Here is a 24,387-nt window from a genome sequence, read left to right on the forward strand (position 1 = left end):
ATCCTCTTGCAGCTTCCTGTTGGGAAGGAGAATATCCCACAAGTAATGGATGAATCCGTGGACTGGATACACCTTACAAGAGAAACACTTTTTTGTTACTATTGGGACCATAAATGTTACTTAAACAATACTGCTAACAATGAGGATAATGAATCTGCCCCTCCATCAATTGTAATATTAATTTTCACATCTAAACCTTTAAGTAATCTCTCTATAACCCCCTTTTCCTCCCAGTGTCTGGTGTATAGATAACAGTACCCACCCAACCTCTTTTCAATTTTTCATGCTCATTTTCAGAAAGGTTGGTCTCTTGGAGAGCAATGTCAGCATGCATAACCCTTAAGTGTGATAATCCTAGATCTCTTTACGGGCAAGGAAATCCCACCTATATTCCATAAGATTATTTTTAAATTATGATTAACACTCAGTCAAAACATTTAGCATACAATATAGGAGCAGTATCAAATCTATAAGTATGACCAATGTGAAATAGAAAAGGCAATCCATTAAATTTAGCAATATTTTGTAAGTATTTAATTTCGGTGAAGCTCCTACAATATGTACATTATTAGATGTTATGTCGCAAACTTATCAGAATTCATTAAAGAAGACAGAACAAATTAGTCATGTATAAAGAATATATTTAATTATGTAGTCGCTTCACAAATAAATCCAGCTCTCACTATATATTTTACAGTAAAATATTAACAAATCAATCATCAAAAACATCAGTGCCTAAGCAGTCCTAGTATGCAAAAAAATATATATATAAAATAAAACCATACAACACATCTATCACAACACCATGTTTAACTGTATCTTCCCCATTATTTTACAAGCTTTGCATGTTGTTCTTGTCCTGTAATTTTATAGCAAACTGCACAATTAAGAAAACTGCTCAGACATAACTGAACAGTATACACTCCAGTATAAATTTAATTTAAAATATGTAAACACTATTATTTACAACATGCATAGTCTAAGCAGACCCTTTATCTTACAAAGCCTAACTTTAATTGTGCTTAACTCGCATAGAAACATTGATGTAAAAGTGGAGAAAATAATTTATTTGGGAAAATAAAGGTTTCCTGTTTTACGCGCTTCTTGCTATGTTCAAGCGACATGACATTTAAGGTTATTCCTTTACCGTCAAACCAATTACTTTAGCACTGCTCTTTGCTTAAACATCTCAACTAAGAAATTGATAGTTCATGTTCAGCATTCTAGGAAGGCCATTTTAATTGATCAAAGAAACATTACCCTGATCAGTATTAGAAAGGTCAGCTCTCCCTGAGCTGCAGGAAGGTAATGTATGAATGGAATAAACTAATTTTCCCCACTTACAAGATGCAGCTACCAGACTAAGATCATTTTGATATTATTTTACCAGTTATAACCAGCTCTGCTGTTGATCGCAGACGGTACCTTACTGCCTGTGGCGGCTTTACTTTAGTAAACAATTTTTGTTAAACATTATTTGCACCTTATCAACAAAATAAATACCAGGTATGAATCTTACATACAATGCAATTAAAACCATGAGATATATAACATATCTAACTCAAACAGCTACACAGGCTAAATAATGTTTATGGTTTATTATATAATATTCAAGTCTCTTGCGTGGTGAGAGAGGAACAACATGGTGTATGCTAAAACTTAATACACATATTTATTTACAAAAATGTATATGTGCTAAATAAAAAAAAGGTACAACTATGGGTTTGTTTTGGCTAGAATATCTTGTACAATAACTTATAGTTAAAGAAACACATTCCCGCTCTCACCAAAATATATATATATATATAAAAAAAAAAACATTCACATTAATATTTTTCACAATAAAAGATGTATTAGGTGAGAATTTAGTGGACCCTCATTCAAATAAAATGCAAACAGCTCTTTTGTAAAAAACAAAAAAACAAAACTAAATTACAAGAAAAATAATATATATATATATATATATATATATATACACACACACACACATACACACACACACACACAGAAATTAGCGGTAACCTGGGTAAGCATTGTATAGTAAGTCTCTATAGTGCTTTTACTAGATTCTAATCACATCACTATTTCCGCAATGACTATTTTGCTTGCTTGTACATATGTATCAAATGTCAATAGTTTTTCACGACAGAGTATAAGAAAAACAAAAAGGGGAAAAAAAGGTCTATAGCTGCATTAGTAACTGGGTAAATAACACACTAATGTGATTATGCTTTAGTTTCCCTTAAAGAAAAAAAACTGACAGAAGTAATTATAGAACTTTGTACAAAATCAACTTTCATATGCTGACCTCTAGTACTTTATACATCAGATTATCTCAAGTTTTATATGTTCATTATGTACTTACAGCACTTTCTTGCCTTAAACCTTGTGACAATTCACATTTAAAAAGGACATTAAAAGTAATTTTTTTCCTATGGGATACAAGCTCATCGGCACTTCTTATCTTCAAAAGAAAAAAAAAAGTAATAAAAATAGTTTACATTTTTAGAGTGCCCTCTCATATGCAATTCAATTTTTTTTTACAAATTACTATCCCTTTAAAGTAATATTGCAAAAGGCCTATCTTCTGTACACTGTAGCATCATCTGTCCGTGTTCTCTCAAGAATATGCCATTTGGGCAATGCCCAATTATTTTATTCCACCAAATTATCTTTGGTTATTTTTTTCCACAAACATTCTTGCTCTAAATGCAAGAAACAATGATTGTGTTGTAAATCGATCGAATGAGATTCGACTCCAAGCTTCACCAGATAAAATATCAAACAGCGAAGAAACCCTAATCTGATTATCTTGAATCAAAAATGCTGAAGGCACATAAGGTCAGATAGAAAGGGATATTAAAGTGATTAATGTAAATATTATAATCAGCAACTAAGAACTGCATTGCAAAAGATCTATAAAAAACAAAAATATCTGAACACTGAAAACCGTCCTTTAGCTAGTTGATACAAGTGATACACCCAATGTTTATTATCATTTGTGGCGGTCAAATAGGGTCAGATCAAAATGAGATGCTGTACTGATCACTGTGTAGTATGTTGCGGGGTATAAACAACAACTACAGAAAACTGGAGAACATAAGGGGATGTTAATGTGCTATTAATTTAAAAAAAGAAACAATTGTGTTTTGTCAGTTTTTGGTAAAAATGCATTCTAAATGTGGCTCCTTTTACCAATATGTACGATGACCATTTAGCCTGAATACTGTAGAAAATCAGAACATGATGTATTAGGGGAAGAAACATTATCATAATCCTTTTACACCCTTTGTATATTTAATAAAAAATAATGATACCGAACTTTAATAAAAAGGACAGAATAATAGGTTACCCCTAAATGTAAGAAATACATTATACACTCAAATAAAATGTATGGAACAGACCATTTAAACATGCATAACTATGTATTTTAAGGGTATCTAAATAATGCACACAAATTTGGCCATAAAGATCACCATGCAAAGCAGATCTGTTCCAAATCCCACATAAAATTTAGACTTTTCAAAACACAATTAAAAAAATAAAATGAATACAATGTATAAAAAAGGCAGCAGAGTGTTATTTACCTGACTGCAAAGGATGCATCTAAAGAATTACTAAATTATACCTTGAAGGTTATCCGTAGAGAAACCAAAGAATGAATTTGAAGGCTAAATAAAATAACATGGGTAAACAATGCAAATACTAAAAAAGTCAAAGAGAGAAGTGACATTACATACAAGTCCCGAAACCCAGGAATACATAAGATTTACCAAAAATCAAGTAAAGCACATTCACATATAAATGTAAGTAATGCTTTTACTGCTGTTCAACCAAGCTGTGTTTTTTGTTACGTCATTTGTAGTCATATTTTGTTTTTAAGAAAGAAAAGGTTGTCACGTGTACAGGAATTTTTAATATTAATGCTAAACTATTATACAACATCCAAAGCAAGGTTGACGTACTCATGCAGTCAGTATCAATATTTAACAGCCATTATCAGCTGGCAGTTGCTAAAGCTATAGAAGTATTCCAATAATCCGTGAATATGTACAGATTGCAAAGGCTTCATGATCCATAGTTTATAGTTGCTGATAAAGTAATCCATCTCTGGCCTCATTAGCAGAAGTGGAAGCAGTGCGTAGGTACTAGAGATGATTAAGGCAGATGTCAGGAGGGCTGGAAGGATTTGCCTTTTTGGTAATAGCTGCTTGTCCACAAATGATGCAGATGGCATGCTGAGTTTGTAATACCTGATTTTCTGGGCAACGTAAGTAGTCAAGAGTAACAATCCTTGGTCCCCATTTATACTCATGATTCAGAGGTGTATCTGACGTCTAAAGGAGAAGCCTGTAGGAGGAAATAAAGTATAAAGGTGAATATACCATAGTGCAAGAACATTGTTATAATTATATTCTGTTAGAGATACTTGTCTAAACAAGCCAAAAAACTAATAAAATTGTAACAAAATGTTACAGTCAGCAACTACATATTTAGGAAGCTGAAACGGATTCTTTATTCTCTCCACCACCTCAAAGTTAGAAATAAACCATCTCAACATTCACTTGTTTAGGATAATAGACATGCTCTGCTTGCCCAAGAGCAAGGGGAAGAACTGCACAAGAGAGCTCTTGTGCGATGTTGCCTTTTGCCATGCGATGCTGCATCACAAGTGGCGATTGCAATCGATCAGGTTCTCTACTTGAGAACTTGTCCCCCTGCAATCTTGAGGATATATGTATGACTCATCAGCAATGAGCATACAGATGTGTGGTGTTTATATACTTACCTGCACACACACACACACACACATACATAAGGCAATTAGTGAGGGAGTTAGGCAATTGAAAAAGAATGGAATCTATTACGAAATATTTCACACTTTGTATGTTACTTTATTGCAATTCTACAAAAAAATATTGCAATTACGGTACTTCTGCAATGGTATTTTTATTAATTGAATCTGAACTATATACTTGAGTTGATGTCTTATAGGGATTTATAAAGGGGCAGGATTTTACTTGTCTTCTCCAACCATATCCATTTTTATACATGCTAAGATCTAATTTGTTTTAGAAGCTGCTGCCTTGCATTGAACACTGCATCTAATTTGTTGTCTATAACAGGGATGGCCAACTGATGTCTCAAAGACTATATGCAGCCCTTAGCCCTGGGTTTTGACGCCCTTCAGGGAAAGTACAACATGTGCCATAGGTTTTGTGGCCCTAGGAAAAAAGCGCAACAAAAAATATGTGAATTGGGGTGACCACTAGTCAGAAGAGCAGACAAATTACCCTGCAACCTTAACTAAACCCATTATGTAACTTTATTTTGTTTGCTTGATAGCCACAAATTTATAAGAGTCCCTTAAAAGGACATTAAACACTGAGATAGCAACATAAAATGATAAATCTTATATAAAAAAAAAACTCTGCAAATCTTCTGTTAGAAATGGAAGTGCAAAATACTGATATATTCTACACAGCCATTGGTTGCACACTCTAGTAACCTATTTCTAACTGTCCATAAATGGCCACAGCAAAGAAAGAAACCAAAGTTACAACATGGCCGCTCTCATTGTATTATTAACATTAAAACTTTACACTTATTTTGTCACTATTTAGAAAACTAATTAAACTTTCAAAAATACATCTACACGTTATTCTCAGCCTAATCTTGTCTTTGAATGCATCTTTCAGTCTAGCATTCATTTAGTGTTTAATGTCCCTTTAAGGCTTCTAAAATATTCATCTACGGCCCCCATGGGCTAGGAAGTTGACACTGGTATGCAATAATATTCTGCTTAATGAATAAAGGTAGATGTAAACATGTAATCTATCAACTCAAATCTAGACTGAAAAATTACCTCCTCTTCTTCGTCTGACATTTTGAAAGCAGCATCTGGTAATTTTGTAGACTTTTGTGTGCAATCACCATTTTCTTCTGTCTTCCCATGTTCCGCTTCCCACTCTTGTAAAACTTGATCAATGTTGAAACGACGGCGATAATTTACAAAGAAGTTTTTTACTTGCACCACAGATTTATTTCCAATAACATCTGAAATGGCCTGAAAATCTCGTCCATACTTCCGTATGGCTGTAGGTTTAAAAGAAAAAAATGAAAAAAGGTCAAAAGTTAATGAAGGCGTTGGGGAAAAAAAAAAAAAAAAGTAAGGAGGAGATAAGAAAGCACCATCTAACCTTGTACTGCAAGAAGTTGTTCATCCGTTGTCCAACGAGCAATAAACTTTTGACTAACCTGCATAATCAGAAACAATTATGCTTTATAGATTATAGTTGATACTTAAACAAAATTTGTTAATTTTAGAGTGCTTTCTTATTAAAAGTTCTGTAAAAAAAAAAACGTATATAAATGGAGGGAAAGTAATGATCACTTCATCATTTTACTATAAAGTTTTTAAAACAAAGTTGGAAGGCAATGCAAAGATTCAACAAGTTTACACTAGGTCATTAAAAAGGGACATTGCACACTAGATTTTTCTTTGCATAAATGTTTTGTAGATAATTATATAACTGATCTGTGAGTGTTTTTGTAAAAATGTATAGTTTTGCTTATTTGGTAATAACATTGTGATGATTTTCAGACTCCTAACCAAGCCCCACCCACACAGTTTCAGATGTATACACTTGTTTACAGACTCCTGTTTATGTAATCAGTCCTTTCATATGCAGGGAAAGGGGGGGGGATCTTGTTTTCCCAGCCCCTTTCACTAGGTGTCCTAGCCTAACTGCATCAACAGTGCTAAACTGGGAGCTTCTAAGTAAGTTTTTAAAAGGTTTTATACTGGATTCTTAGATCAGTATCTGTGCATATTTTTCTTTATAGTAGTGTATATTACATGCAGTTCTATGAAAATTGGTGTATACTGTCCCTTTAAAGTGCCAGTTTAGTTACATGAATGAATAAGTTCATCAACAGGAAAAAACAAAACAAAAAAAAAACACCTTACAAAAAACACATAAGCACTGAAAATTACAAATAGAAATGTAATTTCTGACTTAATACCCCACTCCAGTGTCTTGGTGATGCAACACAGGGATGCCCTCAGAGAAGGGCAGAGCAAAAACATAATTTATGCTTACCTGATAAATTCCTTTCTTCTGTTGTGCGATCAGTCCACGGGTCATCATTACTTCTGGGATATAACTCCTCCCCAACAGGAAATGCAAGAGGATTCACCCAGCAGAGCTGCATATAGCTCCTCCCCTCTACGTCACTCCCAGTCATTCGACCAAGAATCAACGAGAAAGGAGAAACCAAGGGTGAAGTGGTGACTGGAGTATAATTTAAAAAATATTTACCTGCCTTAAAAAACAGGGCGGGCCGTGGACTGATCACACAACAGAAGAAAGGAATTTATCAGGTAAGCATAAATTATGTTTTCTTCTGTTATGTGTGATCAGTCCACGGGTCATCATTACTTCTGGGATACCAATACCAAAGCAAAAGTACACGGATGACGGGAGGGATAGGCAGGCTCATTATACAGAAGGAACCACTGCCTGAAGAACCTTTCTCCCAAAAATAGCCTCCGAAGAAGCAAAAGTGTCAAATTTGTAAAATTTGGAAAAAGTATGAAGCGAAGACCAAGTTGCAGCCTTGCAAATCTGTTCAACAGAGGCCTCATTCTTAAAGGCCCAAGTGGAAGCCACAGCTCTAGTAGAATGAGCTGTAATTCTTTCAGGAGGCTGCTGTCCAGCAGTCTCATAGGCTAAACGAATTATGCTACGAAGCCAGAAGGAGAGAGAGGTAGCCGAAGCCTTATGACCTCTCCTCTGACCAGAGTACACGACAAACAGGGAAGACGTTTGTCGAAAATCCTTAGTTGCCTGCAAGTAGAACTTGAGGGCACGAACTACATCCAGATTGTGTAGAAGACGTTCCTTCTTTGAAGAAGGATTCGGGCACAGGGAAGGAACCACGATCTCTTGATTGATGTTCCTGTTAGTGACTACCTTAGGTAAGAACCCAGGTTTAGTACGCAGAACTACCTTATCTGAATGAAAAATCAAATAAGGAGAATCACAATGTAAAGCTGATAACTCAGAGACTCTCCGAGCCGAAGAAATAGCCATTAAAAATAACACTTTCCAAGATAACAACTTTATATCAACGGAATGAAAGGGTTCAAATGGAACTCCTTGTAGAACGTTAAGAACAAGGTTTAAACTCCATGGCGGAGCAACAGTTTTAAACACAGGCTTGATTCTAGCTAAAGCCTGACAAAAGGCCAGGACGTCTGGATTTTCTGACAGACGCCTGTGCAACAAGATGGACAGAGCTGAGATCTGTCCCTTTAATGAACTAGCCGATAAACCCTTTTCTAAACCTTCTTGTAGAAAGGACAATATCCTAGGAATCCTAACCTTACTCCAGGAGTAACCTTTGGATTCGCACCAGTATAGGTATTTACGCCATATCTTATGGTAAATCCTTCTGGTAACAGGCTTCCTAGCCTGTATCAGGGTATCAATAACCGACTCAGAAAAACCACGTTTTGATAAAATCAAGCGTTCAATTTCCAAGCAGTCAGCTTCAGAGAAGTTAGATTTTGATGTTTGAATGGACCCTGTATCAGAAGGTCCTGTTTCAGAGGTAGAGACCAAGGCGGACAGGATGACATGTCCACTAGATCTGCATACCAAGTCCTGCGTGGCCATGCAGGCGCTATTAGAATCACTGATGCTCTCTCCTGTTTGATTTTGGCAATCAATCGAGGAAGCAGCGGGAAGGGTGGAAACACATAAGCCATCCCGAAGTTCCAAGGTGCTGTCAAAGCATCTATCAGAACCGCTCCCGGATCCCTGGATCTGGACCCGTAGCGAGGAAGTTTGGCGTTCTGGCGAGACGCCATGAGATCTATCTCTGGTTTGCCCCAACGTCGAAGTATTTGGGCAAAGACCTCCGGATGAAGTTCCCACTCCCCCGGATGAAAAGTCTGGCGACTCAAGAAATCCGCCTCCCAGTTCTCCACTCCCGGGATGTGGATTGCTGACAGGTGGCAAGAGTGAGACTCTGCCCAGCGAATTATCTTTGATACTTCCATCATTGCTAGGGAGCTTCTTGTCCCTCCTTGATGGTTGATGTAAGCTACAGTCGTGATGTTGTCCGACTGAAACCTGATGAACCCCCGAGTTTTTAACTGGGGCCAAGCCAGAAGGGCATTGAGAACTGCTCTCAATTCCAAAATGTTTATTGGTAGGAGACTTTCCTCCTGATTCCATTGTCCCTGAGCCTTCAGAGAATTCCAGACAGCGCCCCAACCTAGTAGGCTGGCGTCTGTTGTTACAATTGTCCAGTCCGGCCTGCTGAATGGCATCCCCCTGGACAGATGTGGCCGAGAAAGCCACCATAGAAGAGAGATTCTGGTCTCTTGATCCAGATTCAGAGTAGGGGACAAGTCTGAGTAATCCCCATTCCACTGACTCAGCATGCACAATTGCAGCGGTCTGAGATGTAGACGTGCAAAGGGTACTATGTCCATTGCTGCTACCATTAAGCCGATCACCTCCATGAATTGAGCTACTGACGGGAGTTGAATGGAATGAAGGACACGGCATGCATTTAGAAGCTTTGTTAATCTGTCTTCTGTCAGATAAATCTTCATTTCTACAGAATCTATAAGAGTCCCCAAGAATGGAACTCTTGTGAGAGGAAAGAGAGAACTCTTCTTTTCGTTCACTTTCCATCCATGCGACCTTAGAAATGCCAGAACTAACTCTGTATGAGACTTGGCAGTTTGAAAGCTTGAAGCTTGTATCAGAATGTCGTCTAGGTACGGAGCTACCGAAATTCCTCGCGGTCTTAGTACCGCCAGAAGGGCACCCAGAACCTTTGTGAAGATTCTTGGAGCCGTAGCCAATCCGAATGGAAGAGCTACAAACTGGTAATGCTTGTCTAAGAAGGCAAACCTTAGATACCGGTAATGATCTTTGTGAATCGGTATGTGAAGGTAAGCATCCTTTAAATCCACTGTGGTCATGTACTGACCCTTTTGGATCATGGGTAAGATTGTCCGAATAGTTTCCATTTTGAACGATGGAACTCTTAGGAATTTGTTTAGGATCTTTAAATCCAAGATTGGCCTGAAAGTTCCCTCTTTTTTGGGAACCACAAACAGGTTTGAGTAAAACCCTTGTCCTTGTTCCGACCGCGGAACCGGATGGATCACTCCCATTAATAACAGATCTTGTACACAGCGTAGAAACGCTTCTTTCTTTATCTGGTTTGTTGACAACCTTGACAGATGAAATCTCCCTCTTGGGGGAGAGAATTTGAAGTCTAGAAGGTATCCCTGAGATATGATCTCTAGCGCCCAGGGATCCTGAACGTCTCTTGCCCAAGCCTGGGCGAAGAGAGAGAGTCTGCCCCCCACTAGATCCGGTCCCGGATCGGGGGCCCTCGATTCATGCTGTCTTAGGGGCAGCAGCAGGTTTCCTGGCCTGCTTGCCCTTGTTCCAGGACTGGTTAGGTTTCCAGCCTTGTCTGTAACGAGCAACGGCTCCTTCCTGTTTTGGTGCAGTGGAAGTTGGTGCTGCTCCTGCTTTGAAATTCCGAAAGGGACGAAAATTAGACTGTCTAGCCTTAGCTTTGGCTTTGTCTTGAGGCAGGGCGTGGCCCTTACCTCCTGTAATGTCAGCGATAATTTCTTTCAAACCGGGCCCAAATAAAGTTTGCCCTTTGAAAGGTATATTAAGTAATTTGGACTTAGAAGTTACATCAGCTGACCAGGATTTTAGCCACAGCGCCCTACGTGCCTGAATGGCGAATCCTGAGTTCTTAGCCGTAAGTTTGGTTAAATGTACTACGGCCTCCGAAATGAATGAATTAGCTAGTTTAAGGACTCTAAGCCTGTCCGTAATGTCGTCCAGCGTAGCTGAACTAAGGTTCTCTTCCAGAGACTCCATCCAAAATGCTGCCGCAGCCGTAATCGGCGCGATGCATGCAAGGGGTTGCAATATAAAACCTTGTTGAACAAACATTTTCTTAAGGTAACCCTCTAATTTTTTATCCATTGGATCTGAAAAAGCACAGCTATCCTCCACCGGGATAGTGGTACGCTTAGCTAAAGTAGAAACTGCTCCCTCCACCTTAGGGACCGTCTGCCATAAGTCCCGTGTGGTGGCGTCTATTGGAAACATCTTTCTAAATATTGGAGGGGGTGAGAACGGCACACCGGGTCTATCCCACTCCTTAGTAACAATTTCAGTTAGTCTCTTAGGTATAGGAAAAACGTCAGTACTCGCCGGTACCGCAAAGTATTTATCCAACCTACACAATTTCTCTGGTATTGCAACAGTGTTACAATCATTAAGAGCCGCTAAAACCTCCCCTAGTAATACACGGAGGTTCTCCAATTTAAATTTAAAATTTGAAATATCTGAATCCAATCTGTTTGGATCAGAACCGTCACCCACAGAATGAAGCTCTCCGTCCTCATGCTCTGCAAGCTGTGACGCAGTATCAGACATGGCTCTAGTATTATCAGCGCACTCTGTTCTCACCCCAGAGTGATCACGCTTGCCCCTTAGTTCTGGTAATTTAGCCAAAACTTCAGTCATAACAGTAGCCATATCTTGTAATGTTATCTGTAATGGCCGCCCAGATGTACTAGGCGCCACAATATCACGCACCTCCCGGGCGGGAGATGCAGGTACTGACACGTGAGGCGAGTTAGTCGGCATAACTCTCCCCTCGCTGTTTGGTGAAATTTGTTCAATTTGTACAGATTGGCTTTTATTTAAAGTAGCATCAATACAGTTAGTACATAAATTTCTATTGGGCTCCACCTTGGCATTGGAACAAATGACACAGGTATCTTCCTCTGAATCAGACATGTTTAACACACTAGCAAATAAACTTGCAACTTGGTTACAATCTTATTTAACAAAAACGTACTGTGCCTCAAAGAAGCACTAAACGATTAAATGACAGTTGAAATAATGAACTGAAAGACTGTTATAGCATCAATCCTTGAAAACAACACAACTTTTAGCAAAGGTTTGTTCCCATTAGTAAAGTAACAATAATTAAATTTGAAACGTAAAAATAACAGAGCAACGTTTTTAATCACAGTCAATATATAAGTCTCACAGCTCTGCTGAGAGAATCTACCTCCCTTCAAAGAAGTTTGAAGACCCCTGAGTTCTGTTAGAGATGAACCGGATCATGCAGGAAATACAAGAGTAGCTGACTGGAAATTTTTGATGCGTAGCAAAGAGCGCCAAAAAAACGGCCCCTCCCCCTCACACACAGCAGTGAGAGAGAAACGAAACTGTCACAATTAAAACAAGCAACTGCCAAGTGGAAAAATAATGCCCAAACATTTATTCACTCAGTACCTCAGAAAATGCAAACGATTCTACATTCCAGCAAAAACGTTTAACATAATAAATACCTATTAAAAGGTTTAATGTACTTTTTACAGAGTAATTCCAGTGAAGTACCATCCCCAGAATACTGAAGTGTAGAGTATACATACATGTCATTATAACGGTATGGCAGGATTTTCTCATCAATTCCATTCAGAAAATAAAAACTGCTACATACCTCAATGCCGATTCATCTGCCCGCTGTCCCCTGATCTGAAGCTTTTACCTCCCTCAGATGGCCGAGAAACAGCAATATGATCTTAACTACTCCGGCTAAAATCATAGTAAAAACTCTGGTAGATTCTTCTTCCAACTCTGCCAGAGAGGCAATAACACGCTCCGGTGCTATTGTAAAATAACAAACTTTTGATTGAAGTTATAAAAACTAAGTATAATCACCATAGTCCTCTCACACATCCTATCTAGTCGTTGGGTGCAAGAGAATGACTGGGAGTGACGTAGAGGGGAGGAGCTATATGCAGCTCTGCTGGGTGAATCCTCTTGCATTTCCTGTTGGGGAGGAGTTATATCCCAGAAGTAATGATGACCCGTGGACTGATCACACATAACAGAAGAAAAGGTATACTTGTGGCACATCGCACCCCCATATGCTAAATTGATGCAAAGTTTAAAGGGACATGCGAATAAAATTTAAAACAATATTCCAATTTACTTCTATTATCTATTGTCCTTCATTCTTTAGATATTCTTTAGATATCCTTAGTTGAAGAAATAGCAATGCACATGGGTGAGGCAATCACTATGCTTTTCAACAAATGATATCAAGAGAATGAAGCAAATTAGATAATAGAAGTAAATGGAAAGTGGTTTAAAAATCATGAAAGAAAAAAATTGGGTTTCACGTCCCTTTAAAGAGCATAATGGTCATGGAGCATGCGTGCTAGTTCCAGTGAGCATGTGCACAAGTGCATAACTTTTACATTGCTGTGCAAAACTCCGGTGATAGTGGATATAGTTTGACACATCAACTTTGCGCAGCTGTTAAAGTGGGCAGTACGTCTTGTAACACCTTATGCTGAAGCATAGTGCACTGCAAGTAACAATTAATGAGAGCTGTAACTCTAGGCAGTATATCAGAACCTTTATCATCATGTATTAAAATCAGTTGTCATGTTTTAGATTTTCTGTATAATTGTATAAACATGTATATAAATGTATAAAATGTATATAAATGTATATAAATGTATATAAATGTATATAAATGTATATAAATGTATATAAATGTATATAAATGTATAAAATGGGCATCAGCACAGCTGTCAGAAACAATCTGTGACTATTTCTGACAAGCTAGGAACACGCACAAGCTTTTATTTTGCTCAGCTACGTGTTCACAGTTCCAGTGACGCCACCTGGCGGCCCAGCCAATACTCAGTAGCCAAACGCTGAGCAGGAGAGCAAGCTGACTCTATTGCAAGGATGGGGTATGAAATATTTCAGATGGGGAATTCACACTCATATCATTAATGCATAATTAAAAGGATTGTAAACTGTCCCTTTAATAATAGAACCCTAAAGATCTGTTCCATTAAAGAATATGTTGGAAAAGCACACAAGTCTAGTGAAACACTATACACTCACATAAATTTCAAGGTATATATGCTTACCTCAGGAAGCCTATATTCCTCTATTCCACCCTGCAGTTTCTCCTTGAGAGCACTATTTGTTTGTTTGATATTTTGAATCTGAAAAAGGACATAATTGAAAGCTCTTTAACTGGTGCATACATATGCATAGCCATTGACACAGCATGTACACCATCCTGCACTTAAGATCATTTTTAACTTATGCCATCCCCGTGACAAAGATTTATGTAATAGAATTTTATTAGTAACACTATGGGCCCGATTCTCAGAGACTCACCAGCACGGAGATATATTTGTCACCTCCGAATAAATAAGATACACAGCTCCCAAGGTAAAAACAACAAATTTAACGATCCATTACACCTGGGAATAACTCTCCCTGATCACTAGGAGGCGGCAAAGATTTCCAAAACCTAAAAGCTCTATAGAATCCCTCCCACCTTACTAGAAACTAGTCTAAAGTATAGCCAAGCAAAAAAAAAAGGAGCGGGGGGAGGGGGGGGGAACTACCATCAGAAGAATAAAACAAAAAACAGGGTGGGTTCTAGTGGACCACCATGAAAGATTAATTTTTCAGTTAAGCATAAATTACGTCTTCTTTCATACAGGCGTAGAGAGTCCATAATGCATTACTCCTGGGAAACTAAATACAAAAGCAGTGAAGTCCACGAGTAATGAGAGCGAAACAAGTATGATATATAATACATTTTTTTGCTATTTCAAATCTCTGAGAAAGCGGAGTATGATCCCTGCCAACTCAGACTCTGCGTGCCGATGCAATAGCTAGTAATAATAGGACTTTCCACAAAAGAACCTTAATGTCAAGAGAATGCATAGGCTCAAACGGAGCCCTCTGCAAAACCTTAAGAACCAAGTTTAAGCTCCAAGGAGGAGCCAGGTTCCTGAAGACAGGCCTGATCCTAACCAGCGTCTGAACAAAGGGCTGAATGTCAGGAAGCTCCGCAAGCTTCTTATGCAACAGTCCAGATAAAAGATCTGTCCCCTTAGGGAAATGGCGGCAAGACCCTTATCCAGACCGTCCTGGAGAAAGGCCAAAATCCTGGATACCCTGACCTTATGCCATGGATATCCTCGTTCCGAGAGAGTGTCAATCACCCTTACCTAAAATCGTCTATTGGCTAAGACTAGACGTTCAATCTCCACGCAGTCAGCCTCAGAGAATCGAGATTTTGATGTAGAAATGGACCTTGAACTAGCAGATCCCTGCAACAAGGTAACTTCCACAGTGGAGATGACGACATTGCCACCAGATCCGCAAACCACGTCCTCCACGGCCATGATGGAGCAATCAGAATAGCCGAAGCTTGCTCCTGCTTGATGTGGGCCACTAACAGAGGAAGAAGAGGTAACGTGGAAATATGTAAATTAGGTTGAAGTCCCAGGCTACCGCCAAGGCATCTATCAGTTGCCTCTGGGGATCCCTGGATCGTGACCCGTATCTGGGTAGTTTGCAATTGAGTCTGAATGCCATGAGATCTATCCATCTGCTGCAGATCTCTGCAAACATCTCGGGATGAAGGGACCATTCCCCTGGAGGAAACGTCTGTCTGCACAAAAAAAAAACAGAATTTATGTTTACCTGATAAATTACTTTCTCCAACGGTGTGTCCGGTCCACGGCGTCATCCTTACTTGTGGGATATTCTCTTCCCCAACAGGAAATGGCAAAGAGCCCAGCAAAGCTGGTCACATGATCCCTCCTAGGCTCCGCCTACCCCAGTCATTCGACCGACGTTAAGGAGGAATATTTGCATAGGAGAAACCATATGGTACCGTGGTGACTGTAGTTAAAGAAAATAAAATATCAGACCTGATTAAAAAAACCAGGGCGGGCCGTGGACCGGACACACCGTTGGAGAAAGTAATTTATCAGGTAAACATAAATTCTGTTTTCTCCAACATAGGTGTGTCCGGTCCACGGCGTCATCCTTACTTGTGGGAACCAATACCAAAGCTTTAGGACACGGATGAAGGGAGGGAGCAAATCAGGTCACCTAAATGGAAGGCACCACGGCTTGCAAAACCTTTCTCCCAAAAATAGCCTCAGAAGAAGCAAAAGTATCAAACTTGTAAAATTTGGTAAAAGTGTGCAGTGAAGACCAAGTCGCTGCCCTACATATCTGATCAACAGAAGCCTCGTTCTTGAAGGCCCATGTGGAAGCCACAGCCCTAGTGGAATGAGCTGTGATTCTTTCGGGAGGCTGCCGTCCGGCAGTCTCGTAAGCCAATCTGATGATGCTTTTAATCCACAAAGAGAGAGAGGTAGAAGTTGCTTTTTGACCTCTCCTTTTACCGGAATAAACAACAAACAAGGAAGATGTTTGTCTAAAATCCTTTGTAGCATCTAAATAGAATTTTAGAGCGCGAACAACATCCAAATTGTGCAACAAACGTTCCTTCTTTGAAACTGGTTTCGGACACAGAGAAGGTACGATAATCTCCTGGTTAATGTTTTTGTTAGAAACAACTTTTGGAAGAAAACCAGGTTTAGTACGTAAAACCACCTTATCTGCATGGAACACCAGATAAGGAGGAGAACACTGCAGAGCAGATAATTCTGAAACTCTTCTAGCAGAAGAAATTGCAACTAAAAATAAAACTTTCCAAGATAATAACTTAATATCAACGGAATGTAAGGGTTCAAACGGAACCCCCTGAAGAACTGAAAGAACTAAATTGAGACTCCAAGGAGGAGTCAAAGGTTTGTAAACAGGCTTAATTCTAACCAGAGCCTGAACAAAAGCTTGAACATCTGGCACAGCTGCCAGCTTTTTGTGAAGTAACACAGACAAGGCAGAAATCTGTCCCTTCAGGGAACTTGCAGATAATCCTTTTTCCAATCCTTCTTGAAGGAAGGATAAAATCTTAGGAATCTTAACCTTGTCCCAAGGGAATCCTTTAGATTCACACCAACAGATATATTTTTTCCAAATTTTGTGGTAAATCTTTCTAGTTACAGGCTTTCTGGCCTGAACAAGAGTATCGATAACAGAATCTGAGAACCCTCGCTTCGATAAGATCAAGCGTTCAATCTCCAAGCAGTCAGCTGGAGTGAAACCAGATTCGGATGTTCGAACGGACCCTGAACAAGCAGGTCTCGTCTCAAAGGTAGCTTCCAAGGTGGAGCCGATGACATATTCACCAGATCTGCATACCAAGTCCTGCGTGGCCACGCAGGAGCTATCAAGATCACCGACGCCCTCTCCTGATTGATCCTGGCTACCAGCCTGGGGATGAGAGGAAACGGTGGGAACACATAAGCTAGTTTGAAGGTCCAAGGTGCTACTAGTGCATCCACTAGAGCCGCCTTGGGATCCCTGGATCTGGACCCGTAGCAAGGAACTTTGAAGTTCTGACGAGAGGCCATCAGATCCATGTCTGGAATGCCCCACAGCTGAGTGACTTGGGCAAAGATTTCCGGATGGAGTTCCCACTCCCCCGGATGTAATGTCTGACGACTCAGAAAATCCGCTTCCCAATTTTCCACTCCTGGGATGTGGATAGCAGACAGGTGGCAGGAGTGAGACTCCGCCCATAGAATGATTTTGGTCACTTCTTCCATCGCTAGGGAACTCCTTGTTCCCCCCTGATGGTTGATGTACGCAACAGTTGTCATGTTGTCTGATTGAAACCGTATGAACTTGGCCCTCGCTAGCTGAGGCCAAGCCTTGAGAGCATTGAATATCGCTCTCAGTTCCAGAATATTTATCGGTAGAAGAGATTCTTCCCGAGACCAAAGACCCTGAGCTTTCAGGGATCCCCAGACCGCGCCCCAGCCCATCAGACTGGCGTCGGTCGTGACAATGACCCACTCTGGTCTGCGGAATGTCATCCCTTGTGACAGGTTGTCCAGGGACAGCCACCAACGGAGTGAGTCTCTGGTCCTCTGATTTACTTGTATCTTCGGAGACAAGTCTGTATAGTCCCCATTCCACTGACTGAGCATGCACAGTTGTAATGGTCTTAGATGAATGCGCGCAAAAGGAACTATGTCCATTGCCGCTACCATCAACCCGATCACTTCCATGCACTGAGCTATGGAAGGAAGAGGAACGGAATGAAGTATCCGACAAGAGTCTAGAAGTTTTGTTTTTCTGGCCTCTGTCAGAAAAATCCTCATTTCTAAGGAGTCTATTATTGTTCCCAAGAAGGGAACCCTTGTTGACGGAGATAGAGAACTCTTTTCCACGTTCACTTTCCATCCGTGAGATCTGAGAAAGGCCAGGACAATGTCCGTGTGAGCCTTTGCTTGAGGAAGGGACGACGCTTGAATCAGAATGTCGTCCAAGTAAGGTACTACAGAAATGCCCCTTGGTCTTAGCACAGCTAGAAGGGACCCTAGTACCTTTGTGAAAATCCTTGGAGCAGTGGCTAATCCGAAAGGAAGCGCCACGAACTGGTAATGCTTGTCCAGGAATGCGAACCTTAGGAACCGATGATGTTCCTTGTGGATAGGAATATGTAGATACGCATCCTTTAAATCCACCGTGGTCATGAATTGACCTTCCTGGATGGAAGGAAGAATAGTTCGAATGGTTTCCATCTTGAACGATGGAACCTTGAGAAACTTGTTTAAGATCTTGAGATCTAAGATTGGTCTGAACGTTCCCTCTTTTTTGGGAACTATGAACAGATTGGAGTAGAACCCCATCCCTTGTTCTCTTAATGGAACAGGATGAATCACTCCCATTTTTAACAGGTCTTCTACACAATGTAAGAATGCCTGTCTTTTTATGTGGTCTGAAGACAACTGAGACCTGTGGAACCTCCCCCTTGGGGGAAGTCCCTTGAATTCCAGAAGATAACCTTGGGAGACTATTTCTAGCGCCCAAGGATCCAGAACATCTCTTGCCCAAGCCTGAGCGAAGAGAGAGAGTCTGCCCCCCACCAGATCCGGTCCCGGATCGGGGGCCAACATTTCATGCTGTCTTGGTAGCAGTGGCAGGTTTCTTGGCCTGCTTTCCCTTGTTCCAGCCTTGCATTGGTCTCCAAGCTGGCTTGGCTTGAGAAGTATTACCCTCTTGCTTAGAGGACGTAGCACTTTGGGCTGGTCCGTTTCTACGAAAGGGACGAAAATTAGGTTTATTTTTTGCCTTGAAAGGCCGATCCTGAGGAAGGGCGTGGCCCTTACCCCCAGTGATATCAGAGATAATCTCTTTCAAGTCAGGGCCAAACAGCGTTTTCCCCTTGAAAGGAATGTTAAGTAGCTTGTTCTTGGAAGACGCATCAGCCGACCAAGATTTCAACCAAAGCGCTCTGCGCGCCACAATAGCAAACCCAGAATTCTTAGCCGCTAACCTAGCCAATTGCAAAGTGGCGTCTAGGGTGAAAGAATTAGCCAATTTGAGAGCATTGATTCTGTCCATAATCTCCTCATAAGGAGGAGAATCACTATCAACCGCCTTTATCAGCTCATCGAACCAGAAACATGCGGCTGTAGCGACAGGGACAATGCATGAAATTGGTTGTAGAAGGTAACCCTGCTGAACAAACATCTTTTTAAGCAAACCTTCTAATTTTTTATCCATAGGATCTTTGAAAGCACAACTATCCTCTATGGGTATAGTGGTGCGTTTGTTTAAAGTGGAAACCGCTCCCTCGACCTTGGGGACTGTCTGCCATAAGTCCTTTCTGGGGTCGACCATAGGAAACAATTTTTTAAATATGGGGGGAGGGACGAAAGGAATACCGGGCCTTTCCCATTCTTTATTAACAATGTCCGCCACCCGCTTGGGTATAGGAAAAGCTTCTGGGAGCCCCGGCACCTCTAGGAACTTGTCCATTTTACATAGTTTCTCTGGGATGACCAACTTGTCACAATCATCCAGAGTGGATAATACCTCCTTAAGCAGAATGCGGAGATGTTCCAACTTAAATTTAAATGTAATCACATCAGGTTCAGCTTGTTGAGAAATGTTCCCTGAATCAGTAATTTCTCCCTCAGACAAAACCTCCCTGGCCCCATCAGACTGGGTTAGGGGCCCTTCAGAAATAATATTATCAGCGTCGTCATGCTCTTCAGTATCTAAAACAGAGCAGTCGCGCTTACGCTGATAAGTGTTCATTTTGGCTAAAATGTTTTTGACAGAATTATCCATTACAGCCGTTAATTGTTGCATAGTAAGGAGTATTGGCGCGCTAGATGTACTAGGGGCCTCCTGAGTGGGCAAGACTCGTGTAGACGAAGGAGGGAATGATGCAGTACCATGCTTACTCCCCTCACTTGAGGAATCATCTTGGGCATCATTGTCATTGTCACATAAATCACATTTATTTAAATGAATAGGAATACTGGCTTCCCCACATTCAGAACACAGTCTATCTGGTAGTTCAGACATGTTAAACAGGCATAAACTTGATAACAAAGTACAAAAAACGTTTTAAAATAAAACCGTTACTGTCACTTTAAATTTTAAACTGAACACACTTTATTACTGCAATTGCGAAAAAACATGAAGGAATTGTTCAAAATTCACCAAATGTTCACCACAGTGTCTTACAGCATTACATCGTCTTGTTAGAATGTGTCATACCTCAAGCAGTAAGAGACTGCACACTGTTCCCCCAACTGAAGTTAATTGCTCTCAACAGTCCTGTGTGGAACAGCCATGGATTTTAGTTACGGTTGCTAAAATCATTTTCCTCATACAAACAGAATTCTTCATCTCATTTCTGTTTCTGAGTAAATAGTACGTACCAGCACTATTTGAAAATAACAAACTCTTGATTGAATAATGAAAAACTACAGTTAAACACTAAAAAACTCTAAGCCATCTCCGTGGAGATGTTGCCTGTACAACGGCAAAGAGAATGACTGGGGTAGGCGGAGCCTAGGAGGGATCATGTGACCAGCTTTGCTGGGCTCTTTGCCATTTCCTGTTGGGGAAGAGAATATCCCACAAGTAAGGATGACGCCGTGGACCGGACACACCTATGTTGGAGAAAGTATTGCACACCAAATTTGGAAGCTTTAACCCTTAAAATAACGGAACCGGAGCCGTTTTTAACTTTAACCCCTTTACAGTCCCTGGTATCTGCTTTGCTGAGACCCAACCAAGCCCAAAGGGGAATACGATACCAAATGACGCCTTCAGAAAGTCTTTTCTAAGTATCAGAGCTCCTCTCACATGCGACTGCATGCCATGCCTCTCAAAAACAAGTGCGCAACACCGGCGCGAAAATGAGGCTCTGCCTATGCTTTGGGAAAGCCCCTAAAGAATAAGGTGTCTAAAACAGTGCCTGCCGATATTATTATATCAAAATACCCAGATAAAATGATTCCTCAAGGCTAAATATGTATTTAATAATGAATCGATTTAGCCCAGAAAAAGTCTACAGTCTTAATAAGCCCTTGTGAAGCCCTTATTTACGATCGTAATAAACATGGCTTACCGGATCCCATAGGGAAAATGACAGCTTCCAGCATTACATCGTCTTGTTAGAATGTGTCATACCTCAAGCAGCAAGAGACTGCTCACTGTTCCCCCAACTGAAGTTAATTGCTCTCAACAGTCCTGTGTGGAACAGCCATGGATTTTAGTGACGGTTGCTAAAATCATTTTCCTCATACAAACAGAAATCTTCATCACTTTTCTGTTTCTGAGTAAATAGTACATACCAGCACTATTTCAAAATAACAAACTCTTGATTGAATAATAAAAACTACAGTTAAACACTAAAAAACTCTAAGCCATCTCCGTGGAGATGTTGCCTGTACAACGGCAAAGAGAATGACTGGGGTAGGCGGAGCCTAGGAGGGATCATGTGACCAGCTTTGCTGGGCTCTTTGCCATTTCCTGTTGGGGAAGAGAATATCCCACAAGTAAGGATGACGCCGTGGACCGGACACACCTATGTTGGAGAAATCCTCTTCCCAGTTGTCCACACCCGGAATGTGGATCAATGAGAGCGAACAATTGTGAGTCTCTGCCCAATCCAGAATCCGAGATACTTCCCTCATGGCTAGGGAGCTTTCCCCTCCACCCCCGATGGTTTATGTAAGCCACTGAGGTAATGTTGTCCGACTGGAACCTTATGAATCTGAACAACAACAGAAGGGGCCAAGCCCTCAGAGCATTGAATATCGCTCAAATTTCCTATATATTTATAGGAAGACTCGAACCCCACCCTGATATACTTAAATCAGTGGTCACAATCTACCAGGATGGTCTCAAAAAGGATGTCCCCTGAAACAACTGCCCCGGTCGGGTCCACCAAGATAGGGACTCCCTGACCGGTCTGTCTAAAGATATCTGTTAGGATAGATCTAAATGATTGCCGTTCCACTGTCTCAACATGCACAGCTGAAGAGGTCTGAGATGGAACCTGGCTAATGGAATGACATCTATGCTGGATACCATGAGCCCAATCACCTCCATACACCTGGCCACAGATGTCCTGGAGGATGTCTGAAGAGCTTGCTGGACGCAGAGACAGTTGGACGCAAGCTTGCAACGTCTCTGATCTGTCAAGAATATCTTCATGTCTGAAGAATCTATAATCGTACCCAGGAAATCCACCCTGTTGCTGGGGACCAATGAACTATTTCCTTTGTTTATCTTCCACCCATGGGATCAAAGTAGAAGAGCACTCGAGTGATCCTCTACAAGACTGTAGGACGGAGCCTGGACCAGGATATCGTCCAGATAAGGTGCCACTGCAATTCCTGCGAGTAGAGCTCTCAGAACCACAAACTAAGTGCTGGTCCAGGAAGGCGAACCTTAGAAACCTGAAGTGATCCCTGTGGATTGGAACGTGAACATAGGTGTCCTTCAGGTCTATAGTTGTCATGAATTGCCCCTCTTGCACCAGGGGCAAAATTGACCTGATCGGCTCCATCTTGAACAATGGGACTGACAAGAACTTGTTTAGGGCCTTTAGATCCAGAATTGGATGAAACGTGCCCTCCTTTTTAAGGACCACAAAAAGGTTTGAAAAATATCCTAGACCTCTTTCTGCCGGAGGAACTGGGACAATTACCCCCAGACAAGAGAGATCCTTCACACACCCCAGGAAGGCATCTCTCTTTTCTGGTCTTGAAGATATGTTTGACAGGAAGAATCTGTCTCTGGGCGGAAAAGACTTTAAACCTATCCTGTAACCCTGGGATATGACCTCCAGAACCCAAGGATCTGCAACGTCTCTTCACCAGGCCTCCGCAAAAAGAGATAGTCTGCCCCCTACATGAGCCGATGATGGACAGGGGGCCGCCCCTTCATGCAGACTTTGATTCAGCTGGTTTCTTGTTCTGCTTAGACTTGTTCCAAGAGTTAGTTGGCATCCAAGATCCCTTGGATAGCTCTGACTTTGCGGCAGGCTGCTGACGCTGAGACGTGTCCGCATGAAAGGGATGAAAAGTAGATCCCTTTGGTTTAGCCTTCTTATCCTGAGGCAAGGCAGCACCCTTGCTACCCGTGACCGTAGAGATGATAGAATCCAGGCCCGGGGAAAACAAAACATTCCCCTTGAATGGGAGGGAAAGCAAACGAGACTTAGAAGTCATGTCAGCAGACCACGACTTTAGCCACAGAGCCCTGCGGGCTAAAACAGAAAACCCCGATGTCTTAGCATTCAGGCGAATAATCGGCATGTTAGCATCACAAATAAACGAATGTGCCACCTTTAAGGCCTTAATTCGGTCTAGAATTTCATTGAGAAGAGTCTCCACCTTGACCATCGCTGCTAATGTGTCACACCAGTAGATAGCTGCACCCGCCACGGAGGCTGCTGCCGCCGCCGGCTGTAACACAAACCCCGTGAGTTCGAACATCTTCCGCAACATGGACATTTTTTATCCATGGGTTCTTTGAAAGAGGAGCTATCCTCTAGCGGAATAGTTGTTCTCTTAGCGAGCGTGGAGATAGCACCATCCACCTTAGGGACAGTTCCCCACAGTTCAAGCTGCGCCTCAGGAACGGGTAAAAGCTTTTTAAATGAAGAGGAGGAAAAAGGAAGAACCCAGTTTCTCCCATTCATTCTTAATGTTAGCCATTTTGACTGGAACCGGGCCTGAGGCACTACCCTGTCCTCATAGACTATCAAGTTTAGGAATTGCAGGTTCCTCCGGTAGTTTTTGTTTCGGAACCTTTAACGTAGCAAGCACCTCTTTTAGCAGATAGCACAAATGCTCCATCCTAAACTTAAAATCGGCCTCCTCCGCGGACAAAGGCCTAGAAGTAGCCGATTCCACCCCAGAAGCGACATCCTCCGATAAGTCAGAGTTGTCCTCCTCAACTGACAATCTGTCCGAGACATCCAGCGGAGTCGAAAACCCTTGAGACGGATAGCAGTGCCGTACCTTCCACTTAGGACGAGGCATCGCATTAATTACCGCAGAAACCGCTGTCTCAGGAGGATTAGCAGTGCCCT

At 41.2% G+C, this 24,387-nt stretch overlaps 1 protein-coding gene across 1 annotated transcript in view; it reads right to left on the reverse strand.

Annotated features, from left to right (window-relative positions):
* Window positions 1-624: 624 nt before the first annotated feature.
* The window catches only part of RCOR1 (REST corepressor 1), a 334,186-nt gene continuing 310,423 nt past the window's right edge, over window positions 625-24,387 (reverse strand). Inside the window, exons 9-12 of the mRNA XM_053697429.1 lie at window positions 14,021-14,098; window positions 6,201-6,258; window positions 5,867-6,096; window positions 625-4,350 (exon numbers count right to left, since the gene is read on the reverse strand). Of these exons, the coding sequence (XP_053553404.1) occupies window positions 4,312-4,350; window positions 5,867-6,096; window positions 6,201-6,258; window positions 14,021-14,098 (405 nt within the window). The 3' untranslated portion in view covers window positions 625-4,311. The remainder of the gene's footprint in view (window positions 4,351-5,866; window positions 6,097-6,200; window positions 6,259-14,020; window positions 14,099-24,387) is intronic.

Source organism: Bombina bombina, chromosome 1 (assembly GCF_027579735.1).
Source record: "Bombina bombina isolate aBomBom1 chromosome 1, aBomBom1.pri, whole genome shotgun sequence".
NCBI lineage: Eukaryota > Metazoa > Chordata > Amphibia > Anura > Bombinatoridae > Bombina > Bombina bombina.